Source organism: Notolepis coatsorum (genome assembly GCF_963971535.1).
Source record: "Notolepis coatsorum genome assembly, chromosome: 5".
NCBI classification, from domain to species: Eukaryota; Metazoa; Chordata; class Actinopteri; order Aulopiformes; family Paralepididae; genus Notolepis; species Notolepis coatsorum.
In genome coordinates this window covers 143,148,729-143,168,103 of record NC_140169.1, presented here as the reverse complement: position 1 = coordinate 143,168,103, position 19,375 = coordinate 143,148,729, and the positions used below count along the sequence as shown (strand labels likewise).

General features: G+C 42.1%; 1 protein-coding gene across 2 annotated transcripts; it reads right to left on the bottom strand.

Moving 5' to 3' along the window:
- Window positions 1-7,941: 7,941 nt before the first annotated feature.
- LOC311229061 (protein FAM177A1) lies at window positions 7,942-16,082 on the bottom strand. 2 transcript variants are annotated; one of them, XM_084315071.1, is made up of 5 exons: window positions 15,955-16,082; window positions 14,726-14,896; window positions 14,442-14,496; window positions 13,464-13,558; window positions 7,942-9,713 (listed from the first exon to the last, which is right to left on the bottom strand). In XM_084315071.1, the coding sequence occupies exons 1-5, from the start codon at window positions 15,973-15,975 to the stop codon at window positions 9,519-9,521; spliced, it is 537 nt and encodes a 178-aa protein (XP_084171197.1). In that variant the 5' UTR covers window positions 15,976-16,082; the 3' UTR covers window positions 7,942-9,518. The 2 variants fall into 2 exon arrangements, with proteins under 2 accessions (XP_084171197.1, XP_084171198.1); XM_084315072.1 differs by lacking the exon at window positions 15,955-16,082 and adding an exon at window positions 15,826-15,926.
- Window positions 16,083-19,375: the final 3,293 nt, after the last annotated feature.

Below are 19,375 nucleotides of genomic sequence, written 5' to 3'. Positions count from 1 at the left end.
ACATTAAATCGATTGGCGTTTCGGCCCAAGCTACAGTTAAAAATAAAAATGCATATGATCGGTATCATGGTCCACCATGAATGCATGGAGGGGGCGGGGGAAGTCATTTCTGATTATTGATTACCAATAACGGAATTCGTTATTACAACATGCGCTGATCGGGGGTTTGGCTATGAGAACAAGGCCCGATCAGGCTGAAATGTACGTCAAATCGCTCTTACCTGTGGCCGGTTGGATTCCAAAAATAATTTCCCAGTTATTGATCGTCATCTGGTAGATCGATATATGTCCATTGGCTGATGCTATATTCCTTTACTGCATACTGAATTCGGCGTCGCAATAAGTATTCCAGGCGATCGGTTGAAGCCATAGCTTCAGGCTAACAGAAAAATGTACCCGGAATGAAAAGAAAGTGACACCAGGTCTGAAACAAGGATTACTCCATTCTCGAGACAGCGCCACTACCAGGATCTGGCCGGTATTGCACTTTTCCGAATCCCAAAGGCATTTTCCAGCCAACATACAGCTCTGTGACATTGAGTAGGATATTAAAATGGAATAAAAGCAAAAATTAGTCAATAACGTGTATATATATGTGGTTGGCCCTTTAAGCATGGAGCCCAATAACGTATACATACGTGGTTGGCCGGGACAGTGTTAAGAGTCAGACAGTCCTAACAGTGTTTGTTATTAAGAGTCAGACAGTCCATCCTAACAGTGTTTGTTATTAAGAGTCAGACAGTTCTAACAGTTCTCAAGTTCACCAGCCGTTAGCTCTCCAGCATTTGGCAGCAGTAAGTGCCCAGGGTTAATTTAACAGACAGTATTTGGGGGAATTAGAACATTGTATTACAAACACAATGACCAGAGATCCACCTCTGCTTCTGCACCAGCAGGTGGGGGAAGCAAAAGCTGAGCATTGGTGCGCAAATTTCAGCACCACATAGAAAATGGACAGCTCCCCTGCACGCACACTAAGCGCACTAAGCACTAAGCACTAAGCACACTAAGCACTAAGCACACACTAAGCACACACACACTAAGCACTAAGCACACACACACTAAGCGCACACACACACTAAGCACACTCGGGTGCAACCAGAAGTAGGGATGGGTACCGAATTCGGTACTTTTGAGGTACCGAACCGAAACACGTCGGTACTACCGAGTATCGAATCAAGTGAGAAACCGAAAAAAAAATAAAAAAACGTTATTATTATTTTTTTACTTTACTTTACTTTTTTTTTTTTTTTTTTTTTTTACTTTTTTCTTTTCATGTCAACGTTCACACGCACAATATATGCTTACCTAGGATTTGACTTGATTCAACAACAAAGCAGTCGGAGCAATGACAAGCCGAAAACTGTTGAAATTGTAGTTATTTGAAGTTTGGATTTCTTGAGACTAAAGTACCGAAAAAAGGTACCGTTGGGTACCGGTATCGATTCACAGGTACCGGTATCGGTTCAAATGTGAAAGGTACCCATCTCTAACCAGAAGGCAAACTACACCTGCCCTAATATTTATTTGACTTGCCCTGTGTCGCATACTAAAGTCTATTGACTATATAAAACTTTTAATTACTGAATAGAGAGCCTATTAGGATGCTAGATCCTAATGTGAACCAGGTTAACTGTGTCCTGGCTGTAGAACCAGGTTAACTGTGTCCTGGCTGTTAGTAGAAACACTATGCTTATGGCAGATCAATCAGCATGGATTGTCTGTAAACTTTAATACATGGCAGTTTGGTTTGTTAGAACAGACTGTCTTCACTTGCTTATGGCAGATCAATCAGCATGGATTGTCTGTAAACTTTCACTTGCTTATGGCAGATCAATCAGCATGGATTGTCTGTAAACTTTATGCATTGTTGTCAATTGCCATATCTTGCTATGCTCGCTCATGCCTGTATTTTTTATGTCCGTTCTATTTTATAATTTTTATTTTATTTTATTTGTATTTTACTATTTTTAAACTGAATCATTTTAAACTATTTTTACTATTTGTGTTACTGAAAACTGTAAGCGGAGAGCCTATTGGGATGCTAGATCCTAATGTGAAACACTGTGATTCTACCTGTCTATCTTTTTATGCTCGCTTATGCCTGTATTTTTTACTGTTGTGAAGCACTTTGAACTGCAACCTCTGTATGAAAAGTGCTATACAAATAAAGTTATTATTATTATTATTATTATATAAAATATAAGCTGAAGCGGGCTGTATATGAAAACCAGCCCGCTCCAGTAGTGCACTAAGCACGGTCCCGGGCAGGTAAGAAAATAAACACAAGGCGCTTTTCAAAATAGTAAATTATATTTATTATCCTGTGGCAGGAATTCAAACCTATGTAACAAAGGGAAAAAACAACCCACAAACAATTAACAAACAGGGAGAAGGGTAATGGGAGAACAAACAAGGTAAGTATAATACAAAGTAAACTAAATAAGCGCCCACAGACGCTAACCAACCAGCCAGAGGTTGGTAATGAGAAACCCCCAGCAAAAGGTACCAAAGGTACAAGTCCACACTCAGTGGAAATAGGCCTAAAGCCAACAAGAGAATGCTCACTCCAATGGAGAAGTGGCGCAGAGGCCAACAATATCTATATACATATACTTAGTACTTAGTCCACACGAAGCAGTAGATAAGCACAGTATCGTTCCACAACAGTGGCAAACAATGGCAACCCCACTCCACTCTGGTCACTGGCAATTGACAGAATGAGGCGCCCCGATGTGTGTCATCTCCCATTCTATTATCCACCCATCTCCACTGCCTGTCTGAAGGTGCATCAATGGGGTGCAACCAATCCAATCAGGGAGATGAGTGGCATCTGCGAAACAGAAACAGGAGATTAGGAGATGACACAACATCACACATAGAAAACTACACATTACATATACTCACCTGATGTTACATGGTGTTAAAATATATGGCAATAATGATAATGAACTACCCACGTACGTGACACCTGGGCAATCGGGCAACTATTAATGTCAATGGCAGATGTTAATCTGTAGTCTTGTCCTGTGTCTGAGTTTAGTGTTGGTCTGTTGCTGCATCCAGGCAAATTGCTTGTAGGTACTGTATACCACGGCATTAAGTGTTTCTGATTCTGAAATACACTTTTCCTCTCTAGACCCCCCACAGCTCTCTGTAGATGAGGTTCCCTCTGAGCAGCGGGAGAGGAGCCCCAGTCTGAGCCAGGCGGAGCCGGTGTTCCTACAGATTAAAGAGGAACAGGAGGAACTCTGGACCAGTCAGGAGGGAGAGCAGCTCCAAGGTCTGCAGGAGGCTGATATCATAAGGTTCACATTCAATCCTGTCTCTGTGAAGAGTGAACATGATGAAGAGAAACCTCAGTCCTCATGGTTGAACCAAACCCAGGACCCAGAGGCCCTACAGATTAAAGAGGAACAGGAGGAACTAATTGAAGATCTAGAGGACGCTGATGGCTCCAAGATGACCTCACACCCTGTGAAATATGAACATGATGGTGAGAATACTCTGTCCTCACAGCTCAGCCAAACCCAGGACCCAGAGCTCCTACAGATTAAAGAGGAACAGGAGGAACTAATTGAAGATCTAGAGGAAGCTGATGACTCCAAGATGACCTCACACCCTGTGAAATATGAACATGATGGTGAGAATACTCTGTCCTCACAGCTCAGCCAAACCCAGGACCCAGAGCTCCTACAGATTAAAGAGGAACAGGAGGAACTAATTGAAGATCTAGAGGACGCTGATGACTCCAAGATGACCTCACACCCTGTGAAATATGAACATGATGGTGAGAATACTCTGTCCTCACAGCTCAGCCCAACCCAGGACCCAGAGCTCCTACGGATTAAAGTTGAACTACATCAAGGGCTGGAAGAAGCTGATCTATCCAAGACCACAGTTCACCCAGTGAAGTGTGAAGATGACCGAGAGAACGCTCAGCCCTTCCAGCCTCTTCAAACCCAGAGGGAGAGAAACAGAGAGGCTTACTCTTTACCCAGCACGTCAACTGAACAGATGAAAACAGAACCCGATGGAGAGGACTGTGGACTATCGGAACCAGCCAGTAACCTAGACCCAGCTGGTGATTTAGAACCAACTAGAGATGGCCAGCTTCACTCTTCAGACTATTCTGGAGCCGAGACTGAGGACAGTGATGAGTGGGAGCCTGGTGAACCTCATCCAGGTTTACTGACATTGAAGAAGACACAGAGCAACAAAGGACAGAGTTTGTCTAACAGCAACAAGTTCAAGAGTTCGGTGGTTTCGTCCCATGAGGTGAAATTATCAAACAATATTCTATCTGAAAGTTTTACCTGTAAAGTGTGTGGGATATGTTTTTCTAGTAAGAATTCTTTAGGGTCCCATATTAAAGTCCATCCTAGTGATTGTGGTCTTTGTGGAAAACATTTAGATCCCACAGAGAGCTTGAAACTTCACTTAACTTCACATGTATTCTCATGTATTGTTTGTGGCAGGACATTTAGTACTACCTCACATTTGGTCATACATATGAGAAGTCATACAGGAGAGAAACCATTTAGTTGTTCGGTTTGTGGAAAAGGGTTCAGCACCATAGGAAATTTGAAGAACCACATGATTACTCACACACAAGAGAGTTGTTCAGTTTGTGGAAAAGGATTCTCTGTGAAAGGACATTTGAAGAGCCACATGATGACTCACACAGGAGAGAAACCATTTAGTTGTTCGGTCTGTGGAAAAGGGTTCAGAACCAGAGGAAATTTGAAGACCCACATGATTACTCACACAGGAGAGAAACCATTTAGTTGTTCGGTTTGTGGAAAAGGGTTCAGACATAAAGTGAATCTGAAAAGACACATGAACAGTGGAAAACATTTAGTTATGGACTGAAAATACTGATATTGTAAGATCTATGAGGTCAGGAGAAAGGCCATTTATTTGTAGAGATTGTGGGAAAGGATTTAAACAAAAGTCTCATCTGAAGAGACACGAGAAGTCATACTGGAGAGAAAACAGTTAGTTGTTCAGTCTGTGGAAAACTGTTCAGAGATGAAGGGGATCTGAAAAGACGCATGAGCAGTGGAAAACATTTAGATCCACAGAGAGCTTGAAACCTCACCTTGAAGCTCACGGGTTATGGACTGAAAATACTCTTATTGATATTGTAAGATCTATGAGAAGTCATACTGGAGAGAAACCATTTAGTTCAGTTTGTGGAAAATATTTCACACAAAAGAAACTTGGCGATCCACATGGGACATCATGCAGGAAAAACTGTTTGTCAGTTTTGTGGCAGACTATTTAGTCAAAAAGGTACCTATAAAAGACTATGGTAACTAATTTGAGTGAGAACCCCTGCTTGTCATAACTATTTTCATATTTTTCACACCAGAGTCTTTAGTTTATAATAGAAGTATTTGGTTAAAAGCCCATGACTTGATTAAAGGAGTACTTCACAGATCGTTCTGTTGTGAGCAGGACATGTGATAAACGGACATGTAAATCACCAACGTGTTCGTTGTCTCAGAGAGGAACTTCTCTGGGTGCCTGTGAGCTCTCGAGACACAGAACATGTTACTGAGTCACATGACTGATCATCACATGTCCTCCTCACGACAGAACCACAGGACTGAGGTTGAAAACTGGCAAAGTGTCTTTTTAAGGAACATCGTTCTCCTACACAAGAGCAGTAGATGTCAGGTAAACTGGCTCCCCCTTGTGGTTGATCATTTATTTACAGATCTACAGCCAGATCTACTGGATTATGCTTCAAGACCCACAGGTTAGTTCTAAAGTTCAGAATGTACCTGTTTTAACTGATTCTTCTTTATTTTCTAACAGGTGTTTCATCTTGTATATTTTAAATCTGCGGGCGTATCTTGACATAATTGTAAATAATGATTTCTGAGACTTAAATAAAGGTTTGAATGAGAATCCTGTAATCAGAAGCCGACTTATTTTTCCTCATATTCATCTCCCCATGTGAACTCCATTGTTGCATTGCAGTCGACAGCAAAAGTGAAAACTAAGCTCTGTCTCAATACCTTCTCTTTTGACTCTATATTGTTTATTCCCATGTGATTAACTGAACTCCAGGTCTGAGTGGGAGGAGCAAGGCCTGCAGACTTAGAGTTGTATTTCTTTAAAAGCCATCAGCAGTTCCTTTTCCACGGATAGGTTAGACAGCAGTTCCCCATGAAATTAGAAGTATGAATCTACACTCAGTTTGATTTTCATTTTGAGGCACACTCTGATTGACCGCCTGACCCAAGAGGGCCTTGATGAATGAATTCCACTACAATTTCGGCTGTCATTTTGAGAAATATATATTTCTAAATCTATTTTTCGAATAAGATTGATTGTTTGGGGCCTATTAAGGAAGGTGTGGCTTAATGCCTGATCGGTTTGAATCCGAATGGCATGATTATCTAATTCTGCAGTTATTTTGAGAACTTTTTTTTAAATCGATCTTTCAAATAAAATTCTTATTGGTTGGGGCCCTGAATTAGGCAGGGCCCTAAGTTCAGTGCTTGATCTGCCTAGTGGGCAGGACGGCCCTGGCTTTACCTGCTCATTTAGTCCGCGGTGAAGTGACCTGAAACCTTAACCTGGTTACCCAGCCAAGCGTAGCAGGCAGTGGTTTCATCAGGGAGGTCAGAGTCAACAATAACATGATAAAGAACTATAATAATTATAATATATAATTTACAGGAAGATTATATACGGTATGGATTTACAAAGTACATTTGACTCACCATTGTGTCCTGTATAATAGGGTTGGATGGTGCTCCCTAGCAGAGAGCTGCATTGGCATCCGTTTCTACATAAAGCCATAATTGGAGATTGCCCAATTTATCTCACTTGTCTGCTGGAGTGGACGTCTGGACCCTATAGGACACGTTCCATTGACTGGCTCTCACACTTAAAGCACCTAGAGTTTGTACTGAACTTGGGAGATCTGGTTAATTAGCGTCTGTGCTCCTGACACATCATACAACAAACTCTAAGGCTCAATACTTTGGTCAGTTTAAATCCTTGATCACCAACTGTAGGAGCAAAATTCTAGGGTGAAATTAGTATCTGTATTGCCTGTTTTTATTATCCATCTGTATTTATTATCGTCTGTTTATTAATATGTCATTGTCATAATTAATTCCAATATGGAGACTTACCCGGTCTACTCCCCATGTTCCCCCTAACCACTCCTATAACATGGCAGGTAGTTTCAGTTCAGGTTGTCCCCAGGACACTTTTTTAACTGCTGCTGTGACCCATTGTCACCTCCATTTTATATTGTAAACGCTGAATCGGAATGTTACTCACAGTCACTGTGCCTTGTATATATCTTATATCCTTTTAAAAAAAAGATCTATTTACCTTTTTTTTGCACTCGCTTTAAATTGTAAATTTTCTTTTAAGTATTGTGTGATTTTGTTTGAAGGGCGGACTAGCAAAGTAAGATTTTCATTGTACGGCAAACTGCCTGTTTAACTGTGCACATGACCATAAAACAATCTTGATTCTTGAAGGTGGAGCAGTACCGTATCGTTTTTGACTGCACTTAATTTCTAGTTTGTTAATTTGCCAAAACCTTTTTTGTTTTGTTTTATAGTTAGTAAATCCTGTTTATTTTATCCGTAGGATTGCCTTTACACCAACCATTCCACCATAATCTGTAGGGGTGTAACGATGCGACCTCACAACGATTAATTTCGATTACGATTATTCAGGCAACGATTCAATGCATCATGAAACCTCTTCATTTGACCACGATTCGATTCGATACATTTTCTATCAGTTAATTCCCCAAAAAAATTTGAATACACAAATATGGCTGGGGGAACTGATTCACTCAGCATGAATGGACTATCGGTCAATAAAAACAATACACACAAAAAAATACATTTTATTTTATTCCGATTAATTTCAATAACATTTTCAAATCGATGCAGTTGAATAGTCACATTAGAATCGATGCATCGCTACACCCCTAGTTATAACGGCACACTAGTCAACGGTTGCTTTTATTTGGGGAAATTATCTAGAACAAAAAGGAGCTACATCTGTCAGGGTCGAGGAACAACTGATTTCTATTTCTTCTACTTCCCATGAACCGTGTGACTTACCATTTAGTGTTTATTTGACAGTGTGGTTTAGCACCAGCAGCGTTACAAAGTTGATCCAGACACGACCGGAGCCAACCGAGTCAAAGAATAACACCTCAGGTAAGCCACGCCCACTTCCGGTTTCTATTTTACACTTTTCAAAACAAAAAACATAATTGAACAGAGATTCCATTCGCTGTAACTCAAACAGAGCACAACTAACCTTTCTTTTACTTGGCAAAAGGAAAAAAAACAGCATTTGAGCACAGATTTTATTTGGTTTTATTCATAAATAAAACACCAAATGGCTGTTTTTACACTTCTTGTTGGAGAACATTGAAAAATCGATTGGACGTTTAATATTTGGCAAACGAGAGACATGGGTTTGATTGATGTGAACTCAACATAGATTGGACACACCCATACACCACCAACAGTCATTTCCTCCAAATCCTCCCAGCGTAGAGGCCCAATCGGTGATCCAAACATAAAGGAGTGGAGCCCCACCATCCAAAAATAAATAGAAATGGAGACAATTTCATGACGTAGTTGCCTTAGCTCTTGATACAAGGACTAACAAAATTGTGCATTTTTAAATATATTTGCAGCTGTACAAAGTTGTTTACCTTGGTAAAGTTAGCAAACACTTGTTCAAACTGTATGCAAATTTACCCCACATTTATACAGTCAACTCAGTTAAATACAGCTATAGCCCACTGCACTTCCGTGTTACATTGAGCTCACGGAGGAGAGAGCGGTGGGGAGAAAGTTTATGAATGTGGATGAGAGCCTTGACATTAAGTGGTTCTAGTTATGGCTGTGGGGGTGCTGGATGAATGAATGAAAACTTTATTTAACAGATTGCAGAATGGGTACAATACAGTACGGCTCAATACATACAATTGTTAAGGGGATGCAGACCTGAGAAAGACGTTTGTCTTGTTTCCATCAGGGTCCCCCATGGAGACATGATCCAATAGACCTTTATACGCCCAAGTCTCCAGGAAAACGGAGAGACCAATCCCAAGTCGATCAGCACTTTTCTGCACCTACTCCCGAACTCTGCATGCGCAGATTGATAAACCTAGATCTGTGGACAATCCAGAGAGACTCCGTGGGCAATCTGCGCACGCAGAGTTTGGGAGTAGCCAGGTGCGGAAAAGTGACTATAGCTCGGCCCGAGAAAGTGCAGAACGACTTGGGATTGGTCGCTCCGTGTTCAGGAGATTCAGGCGTATACAAGTCTATTGGATGGATCATGTCTCCAGCACCCCTTAATGTCAAGGCTCTCATCCACATTCATATACATTTTCTCCTCTATGATTTCAGAATACCGGAAGTGTTGTGGTGGTCTATTATTTCAGGCGATCCTCTGCATCCTCCCGATAGCCTTTGTTGTGAGAACCTTCACTTCTATCAACACATTTCTTGTCATTGGAGGCTTGGTGACATCCCATCGTCAGCAGGACATCCCATCGTGCCCGTGGCCCCGTATTCTGTGCCCTGTCTGGGGGAGAGATGGACTCGCTCTGCCCCCTCTTCAGTGCCCTGTCTGGGGGAGAGATGGACTTGCTTTGCCCCCTCCTCGCAGACGCCCTCTTCACTGCCTTGGCTGCTGCTCGTCATCTGTGAATGAGATTACAAGATATGTGTTCCGATACTGCTGCACGTTAGCCTAGCTTAGCACAATGAATGGAAGCGGACATGGCCGGTTAGCCTTCGGGAGAGGTGTTAATTGGACAATGCCTAGGCTAACCGGCCATGTCCGCTTCCATTCATTGTGCTAAGCTAGGCTAACATGCAGCCAGATTGCACAGAGAGAAAACTGGTATCCATCTTATTGTCTCTCTCTGGAGAAGACGGTAAGCTAATTTCCCAAAATGTTGGCGTGTTCTTTTAACACTTTGAATGCCACTCACGGCTTTTCTCGGGTTTACCCCCCGACCGTTGAATGCCACGTCACGAGTATACTATTTTTTTTTTTTATTAGCGATCTGAAATCATATTGCATTACGCAAGCCTACCGTTGAAGATCCAAGGATCGTCTCCCAGATGGTAAATCACCCTTTTGGAATGGACTCAATGAAAGTGAATGGGAGAATGGATTTCTGACTCCACATTTTACGTCTCACTGATGCAGCCGTGGTTACCAGAGTTCATTCTGGAGCCTCTGAGCCACGGCGAATATGGGTTATACTGTACACACGATGGATCAATACAATTATCGATTTTTTCGAATGGCGATCGGAAATTGGAATAAACCATTTGGATACCATCTGACCTCAGGTAAGGAATCTATGTTATCGGTGTTAGGATAATCAGACTCGTTTTCACGGATATATAAGCGTTTATGCGATATGGCTGTAAAAGCCATGAGGAAATAAGAGCAGCGATTATCAGCGTGCGTGCGCACACATATACTATCGATCATCTAGCGTTTATTTGAAAACGATTCATAAATAGGCCGACAAATGACAACGTTCTGGAATATTCCAGTAAAGGCGATTATCATAGACATGGGTTGTTTTTTCCGCGAAAACGGGTGATTTTCAAAATGCTATCAAACGGAAATGAAGCGATAAAAAAACAATCTGCCTTGACAATGTTGACTGGAAAATTATTCTTTGATAAGCGAAGGGCAGATTAGACACATAGCCATAATTCAAAACATAGATTAGGCGATATTAACGTTAACATTGGAGTGGATGGTGGCGTGCAAGGGGGTAAAAAGGAAAACACGGCGTGGCAGTGAAAGTGTTAAGAGTTACATTTAGTCATTTAGCCATTTAGCTAACGCTTTTATCCAAAGCGACTTACAAGTTCTGTACTTGATTGATTGAAAACTTTATTAACAGATTGCAGAATGGGTACAATACAGTACAGCTCAATACCAGTGGCGAATCCTTATGGAAGCCAACGGAAGCCAGGCCTCCCTATTAAAATATGAATTAATATCAAATATGAAATAAAAAAAATATATAATTTTTTTTAATATAGTTTACATTATTTTTAATCTGTTATAATTTTTTATTTTATTTTTTTTAAATGTCTCCCTCGTCTCCTTCTCACTCCCTCTAACACACTGTCAGACTCACTGTGCTCACTGCAGCTATAGAGGAGAGGAGGCAGGTCTCTTTCTCCAGCCTCAACCATGTGATTCATGTATGTAGAGTCCAAAACCGATCCTAGCCAATCAGATTCGAGCTGACTGCCACACCTTAAAAGTTTAAAATGGGGCTGTGAGCAGAATCATGAGTGTGGCATCCCCTCTGCACACCTCCCCTCTGCACTCTGAACATTGTATTAACCCGTGACTGCTCCCACGGGCCGAATATTGCCCCGATCCTCGCAAGATTAAATCCACGGGTACCTCTCGGCGTGCCGAAGCTTTTCCTAAATCACTTCCATCATCGAAAACGAGGGGAAAGGGTCGGCGTGATTTTAAAAACGCTGTATTAAGTGAGCCTATTATGGGATCCACGCGAGCTTTCTATCGTGGAAACATCTGGGCGTCCCGCAACTTTTACTCATTCACATGTAGCCCCGACAATGCTTAGAAAAGGAAAACCGAAAGCGTGGAATAAACTCGCCAAAACGGAAAAGTGTCCCACGGGCGCGCCGTGATTCCGATCCGCGTGAAAATATTCACGGCCATAGAGGAGACCGTGGGACACCTTTTTGCAATCGAATATGTGTCTCGAATTTGCTCCCATGCGGCGCGCAAAATCGTGCAAGGAAAAATCGGACCAAAAATGAACCAATGCTCCAGCAGTATTAATGACCCTGATGTAAACAAGACAAACGTCTTTCTCTGGTCTGCATCCCCTTATACAATTGTGTGTATTGAGCCGTACTGTATTGTACCCATTCTGCAATCTGTTAAATAAATAAAAATAAAGTTTGACTGGCCGCCGAGCCATACTGTAGTGTACATGGTGACTGCTTGACTTAAAAAAATAATAATTTAATAATTTTTTTTTAATTAATTTTTTTTGGCTTCCCCTGTTATTTTACCCACGCGACGCCACTGCTCAATACACACAATTGTTAAGGGGATGCAGACCAGAGAAAGACTTTCGTCCTGTTTACATCAGGGTCCCCCATTTTCAATTCATCAGGTACAACAAGTCAGCAGGAAGGGTACAACTCTGGCAGCTAAGGGTCAGTATGATTGTTTGTCAAACAGTGTTGAACTTGGGTGCTACAATCTTGAGTGCATAGTAGTAAATATATATTAGCATAGTAGGTAGTAATATAGGCAAGGTAGATTCCTTAGTAGAATGGTGCATGATAGTAAAAGAGTTAAACATCTGCTGCTTTTGGGAGACTGTGAATGGTAAATTAATTAGCGACATTTCTTGTCTACTGTGAGAGACCAGTGTAGCAGCAGTGCAGAGATGTTCCATGTTAGTCTATATAACCTATTGTCAGTCGTCATTTGTCAAGTAATTTGTCAAGTATACTATTATAAACTTATTGTTTGTGTCTTGTAAGCCCATATGGGCTGAGCATACACCTGTATGTAAGACACAAAAATAAAAAACATCAAATCAAATCAAAATCCATCAAATGTTTCACAGAGAGCCTCGCCCTTCTAACCAATCGGAGGAGCTCAAAGGGAATTCCATTGGGATGAGCACTTCAAGCGGTTGAATCCACACGGTCCTCCTTCAATTCAGTTCAGCAATTAGAACCATATTGTAGACTAACTACTAAACAAAAATTCTTGTTGCGCTTATTCCAAAGAAATTCCACACTGAGTCAGTGTGTCCGATATTTGAGCAAAATTCGAAGCAAAGCAAAGCGGTCACAAAAACAAAAAACGACTAACCTTCGTACAGTCTTTTACTATCATGCACTTTGCTACTAAGTAATCTACCATGCCTAAATGACTACCTACTATGCTAATGTGTCTATACTACTCATTACTGTAGCACTCAAGTTTGACACCGTTTGGCAAACAATCTTATTTACCCTTAGCTGCCAGAGTTGTACCCTTCCCTTCCTGGTGACTTGTTGTACAGAACTTGTAAGTCGTTCTGGATTAAAGAGTCAGACTAAATGTAAATGTAGTAGTAGTAGTAGTAGTAGTAGTAGTAGACCAGTGTTTTAATACTCGAGTCAGAGTCCTGGACTGATTTTCAGGACTTGTGACTCGACTTGGACTTGAGCACGATGACTCAGACTTGGACTCGAGGATTGACTGCATTCGGACTCGGAATGCGCAGACTTGGACTTAATTGATTTCAGTCAGTTAGAGACATCTGCTATTGTAGGGCCGGCCCTGATCATCTGTGTAATAGTCTGTGAGGTTCCAGTGGAAACACTCTAATATCGTAGGACGCTGGCTTCAGTCGTGTTGTTCATGTACGCTACCTTGTTGTCACGGCGATAATGATCTATGGCGTACTGGTATTTGGCAGCATCCAACCCAAGCAGGCCAGCCAGTTTCCCCCCTATGACATCACAAGCTGATGGGGAAATAAAACGAACAAGAATTAGTGACTAAAAGAGACTAAATGGGGGCTTCCGGTTTGAGGCGTTCTGGTGAGCAGCCACATGAAAGCGCTCCCGGTCAATGAATATCAAAAAAAGAAAGTAAAATAATTCAAAACGAAATAAAAAGTGAAGATTCGAGGACAAAAGAAAGAAGGAAGAATGAACACGAGGACAAAAGAAAGAAGGAAGAATGAACACGAGGACAAATGAAAGAAAAGCAACCCCAGATGAAGTAAATACACTGATGGAAAAGACTCAACACGAGGCAATGATGCAACAGGTAGAACAAGCTCGCGGGACGCGTCTATATTAAAGGCAGCCGAAGAGTGCTTCCGCATTGGCGTTTTGCGCTGATTGGCCGAGCGCGTGCATGCGCATGAATGTCAATGCAGAGAAGCTACAGGCTAACATACAAACTAGCTTACAAGCCAACATAGAGGCTAACCAGGCCACCACGCAGATTGGATTAGGAGCAATGTGGAGCATACAATGTAACACTGAAAAATCCAACGGAGGTGGCAATGAAGCGTCGGAGCTATGTAGAAATAAAGAAAATTCAGAAAAAGTGTCGCTGAGTGCTCTGCCCCGCGTGGGACGGACCTGGGATGTGGGGGAGCCCTGTTTCTGGGGGTGGATGGCGGGACCCTAACCCTACCCCGAACCCTAACCCTTATGGGGGTCTGAGAGGCTGAACGAGGCCATAATTATTCAAGGGGCCCATGTTGGTGCATTGTTGTGTTGTTTGTTTGTTTGTCTATAAATGTTAATAAAAAGTGTTTAAAAAAGAGACTAAATTATCCTCTTACATGTCTTGCATATAAAATCTATAATTACACTTGTGACATCATAACTTACTCTGCAGCGACTTCCTCCCAACTAGAAAGATTACATTCCTCCATGTGAGCCTGGCCTGAGCAGAGAGAGAGAGAGAGAGCGAGAGAGAGCGAAGGAGACAGAGAGCGACAGAGAGAGAGAGACATATGCCATGTGGTACGATATTTATGTCACACTAATTAATTACATTACATTGTCTTGGCAACAGGTATAGCTAATAGGTATTTCTCCCGTCATGCAAAGAAAGCATATTTGGATTAAATTGAAAGAGCGGTAAAGAGTGAGAGATCATGACCGTTTCCCACCTTGTCGGTTGGTTCTCCGAAGGCTATTCTACTTGATGAATCATAGTCTTCCTCCTCCTCCTCCTCTTCCTCGTCCTCCACCACCATTGTCTCACCACTGGAGAAATGGATGACCCTCCTCTGGGTGGGTTGAGCAAGACCACCGAAATCTGTCTCTTGAATGTCCGGGCCCTGACAGATGAGACGCAAGTCTTTACACAACCCTTCCTCTTTGTTTTAAAGTTGCATGGCGAGTCGGGTTAATAGCGCACAATCCTCCTTCAACGATAAGTGTATTTGCTACTAATAAAGGTGTGTGTGTGTGTGTGTGTGTGTGTGATTATTAGGACTGCATGACGGGATGTACTGTACATCTATTTGCCAAGGGATAGTCAAGAGAACGCCATGTGAATATATAAGCTTACAGTACCAGAGGTACCAGTGTTCCTCTCAGAATGCAGGAAGACTGACGGGACATTAGTCACTGTCTTGCTTTAGTTACTGGAGTCTCATGGCCAGTACACTCAGAAGGAGCTTCTATCCCCAGGCCTGGGCCCAGGAGTTCAAAACTTGTAATCCCCATCCGATTGGATCAGATTTGCATTCATTCATTTCAACTCATTATGAATTGAAAATGGGGGACCCTGATGTAAACAAGACCAAAGTCTTTCTCTGATTTGCATAGGGATTCAATGTTTTGAACTCCCGGGCCCAGGCCATCAACCCATCCATCCACACATATAGATGTAGCAGTACTGACTATCTGTATGTCATGTATGTCATATATGTCCTGATGAATTGAAAATGGGGGACCCTGATGTAAACAAGACGAAAGTCTTTCTCTGGTCTGCATCCCCTTAACAATTGTGTGTATTGAGCTGTACTGTACTGTACCCATTCTGCAATCTGTTAATAAAGTTTTCAATCAATCAATCAAACATGTGCACACTTCACTACAAACACTCACTTCAGACACTAAACACTACACGACATGTATCTATTTATTTGCACATCCATACCTCATTTTGCTTCTTTTTTTTGTACCTCATTGCCTGCATTTTTACTTCATCGTACTTTAGCTGTATATTTGTATAGTGTTGGGACTTGACTCTTTTACTTACTTTATTTTTTTTACTGAATGAAGCACATTCTCAGGAGGCTCATACAGTACCGTATTACCGACGTGACAAATAAAAAGCAAACTTGCTGAACAGAAGTCTCGGGAGAACCAGTAACGACGCGGCACTTACTTCCCGGAGACTGTCGCTCATCCTTCAAACAGGTGTCCCGCTCCGTCTCAGTCACATCCGAACTGTAACATGTGTTCCTGTCACATTCACTCTGCTTGATTAAGCAGCCACTCGTCTGGGAGGTTTATCGCTGAACAGCCATCGCTTTCCTTCTCGAGGCCTGAGGGGTTGGACTTTGCATTGTGTTGAATGTCTAGGTTGATTGCCAAGCCAGCTGTTAAAAGTAGACCGTGTTGTTTCTTAAAGGAACATGCCAACATTATGGGGAAATGTGGAGTAGCCTCCAGCTGCAGCCCTGGAGATTGTTCCAGATTGAGCAACTTCCGCCCGGTCCCACGACATTTCTCCCGGGACAGGACAATGTGCGCTGATTGGCGGAAAGTACGGAAGTATCTCGAAGTACGTCTGACGTATCTCGAATTACGTCTGACGTTTCTCTACGTTAGCGAACGTTAATTGAACGTTGTATGAATCATAAGATAGATAAATTCAGCAGCATGGGGAGGGGGGAGGGGAGGTACAGGTAGTAGAAGACATAGAGGTACAGGTCACATAATTATAGTACAGTGGAGAAGTAAAAATAGAATAAAAAGGCAGTGTAAACAATATACAATATTATTAACTCTAATAATAACACGCCTCGCGGGCTCATTATAATACGAGAGCCGTGGGTCTGCATTGTATAGAGCGGATCCCCCGGCCCCCCGGCCGTATTCAAGCGCTGGAGCGCTTTGCGATGGATCAAAATTAGATAGGAATCAAATGTATTGTCATCATACAGCACCTATAGCTATATAATGGAATAGACTGTATTAATATAGTAGTAATAATAGTAGTTGGCTAGTTGCGCGCTTCTGGCCACCTCCCGCAGTGCGCGCATACACACATACTGTATACAGTACGTGCAAAATTTGTTGTCAAGAGCCAATCGCACAGGTTGCCTCATCTCATCTGGCTCTGCAAATAAATCTAGAGTCTGAATATCATATATAGCCTGCTGATGATCTCTCTCGAGTCAAATCCATTCTGAGAACGGAATGCAGTGCCCGCGACGCGGGTCTTGATTGATTGATTGATTGAAAATTGTATTAACAGATTGCAGAATGGGTACAATACAGTACAGCTCAATACACACAATTGTTAAGGGTATGCAGACCAGAGAAAGACTTTCGTCTTGTTTACATCAGGGTCCCCCATTTTCAATTCATCATAACATATGACATACACGACATACAGATAGACAGTACTGCTACATCTATACATTTATGACATACCAGATTTGCAAATACAGTATTGTTTGTGATACAAAAAGAGTCCAGAAAAGAGAGTATATACATTTGACGTAGAAACTGTACATTGGAGGAGGTTGGGTAGGTGGGGGGGGACTGTACATTGGAGGTGGTTGGGGGGGGGGGGGTCGGGTAGGAGGGGTGGGTGGGTGGGGGACACTGTACAACTGTACAAGCAAAACTGTACATTGGAATATTGACAAACAACTCATTACAGAAATATTTCGCAATCATTACATTTGATAGCACCCCCTCGTATATTTTCTGTTAGGATCTCTGTTTAACAGTACTGTATATTTGCATATCGTGTATGTCACAAATGTAACAGTACTGTATATCTGTATGTCATAAATGGCATGTATGTTGTGTATGTCATAAATGTCACTATGAATTGAAAATGGGGGACCCTGATGTAAACAAGACGAAAGTCTTTCTCTGGTCTGCATCCCCTTAACAATTGTATGTATTGAGCTGTACTGTACTGTACCCATTCTGCAATCTGTTAATAAAGTTTTCAATCAATCAATCAATCAATCAAAGAGTATAAACAACAGTACAGGAATGAGAAACAGTCTAAATGGGTTTTAACATTTTAGTTTATTTCATGCGGATGTAACGGAGGTACCGCAGTCTATCCACAGTCACGAGGTACAAGTCGTGAAGTGGCTGTGGATGTTAAGCGGTACTGCAAGTAAACTCACTCCCCAGAGGCATCCAGACCCGGAAGCAAGAAGTGAATTCACTTCTTGCTTAGTGGTCTGTGATGCCGCCCGCCGGGCGTCCGGGGTTCAACTCCCACTCAGGGCGATCCCTTAACAGGGGTCGAATCGACTAAAAACACAACGCAGACAAGATCAGACCGGCTACACGGATATGATCTGTAATACCTGATCGGTACAATATCTACTAACCTGATCAATACAATGGTTAGTGGTTCTAGAAGTTTCTACGCATCATCTGATGATGACCGGATGGGCGGGGGATTGTTTATAATTCCGTGGGCAGCGTTAGATGATTCATCTAGTGTGGGTCATATTAGGGGTGGACGGTATGGTCTAAAATGTATATCACAGTATAATTTGAAGCATAGACGGTAACGGTATATATCACGGTATCATCGTTTTTGATAATTTTTATTTTTTTATTTTATATAATTTTTATTTTTTATAAAATATATATATTATATAATTAGACTTGTACTTGTATTATCTGCGAGACATCGCCACCACGCAACAAGCTCCACTGTCTGTGTGTACTCTAGTAGCCTCCAGCTACGGCCAGGATTCTCCGGAGCTGCACCTGGACCTATACTCGAGTAGCCTCGAGCAGATACGGCCAGGATTCTCCGGCGCTGCACCTGGACCCTATTGTATTGGTATAACGTTAGCAAGCCCTCAGCTCGAATACGCATCGAATCAGTGTTATAAGACATTGATATAAGGAGCTATCTGTAGCTACTGCATATATAACGTTAATACAACGCCTCAGTGAATTATTTAGTTCAATGGGACATTTCGTTTTGAACGGTGAACTAACTTGCGTTAACGTGAGCTAACAGGTAGCATACACGTCTCTAGTACTAGACTTTGTGGAGCGTTTGTTGATGTCAGGAGCTATCGGTAGCTGGCCGACTAGATACCGTTCGGTTAGACAATGCCCCATCATGTATTAAACTAAAAGTGAATAGTTGACTGGGTCATTTTGTAACGGTAGCTAAGCTAACGTTAGCTCAGGGAGACGCCGACAGCTCCCGTGTCCCGTCCCACTAGACTACTAGACCCGTGTTTACATGCGTGCGGTAGGGGCTGGCACGCCCACTGCGCGAAGCCTCCTAAATAACTTTTTCCAGTTCGCACATATCTATTATCTATGACTAATTCTATCTATTTTTAGGGGCAAATGCGATTGAAATAGTCGCGCTGTGGTTACATGACGTCATTGCTATTTTAGAGCTGCACTACCGGTTACACGGTATAGTCAAAATCCATACCGTAGAGCAAATTCATACCGTTTATACCGTATACCGTCCACCCCTAGGTCATATGTTCATCAGATCAGTTAGTATAGAAGACGTTAGAATATAACGCTGAATCTTACCGTGGCTTCCTCGCGCCGCTGGCAGATGAGCGTGG

What these genes read in the sequence shown, in the direction of transcription:
- LOC311229061 (XM_084315071.1), bottom strand. Translation starts at nt 15,975, where the DNA reads ATGAGCGACAGTCTCCGGGAA. An exon ending in TGAGCGACAGTCTCCGGGAA is followed by an intron (nt 14,897 to 15,954) that starts GTAAGTGCCGCG and finishes CTCATCTGTCAG; the next exon opens with GGCCCGGACATTCAAGAGAC. An exon ending in TGGGAGGAAGTCGCTGCAGA is followed by an intron (nt 13,559 to 14,441) that starts GTAAGTTATGAT and finishes TTTCCCCATCAG; the next exon opens with CTTGTGATGTCATAGGGGGG.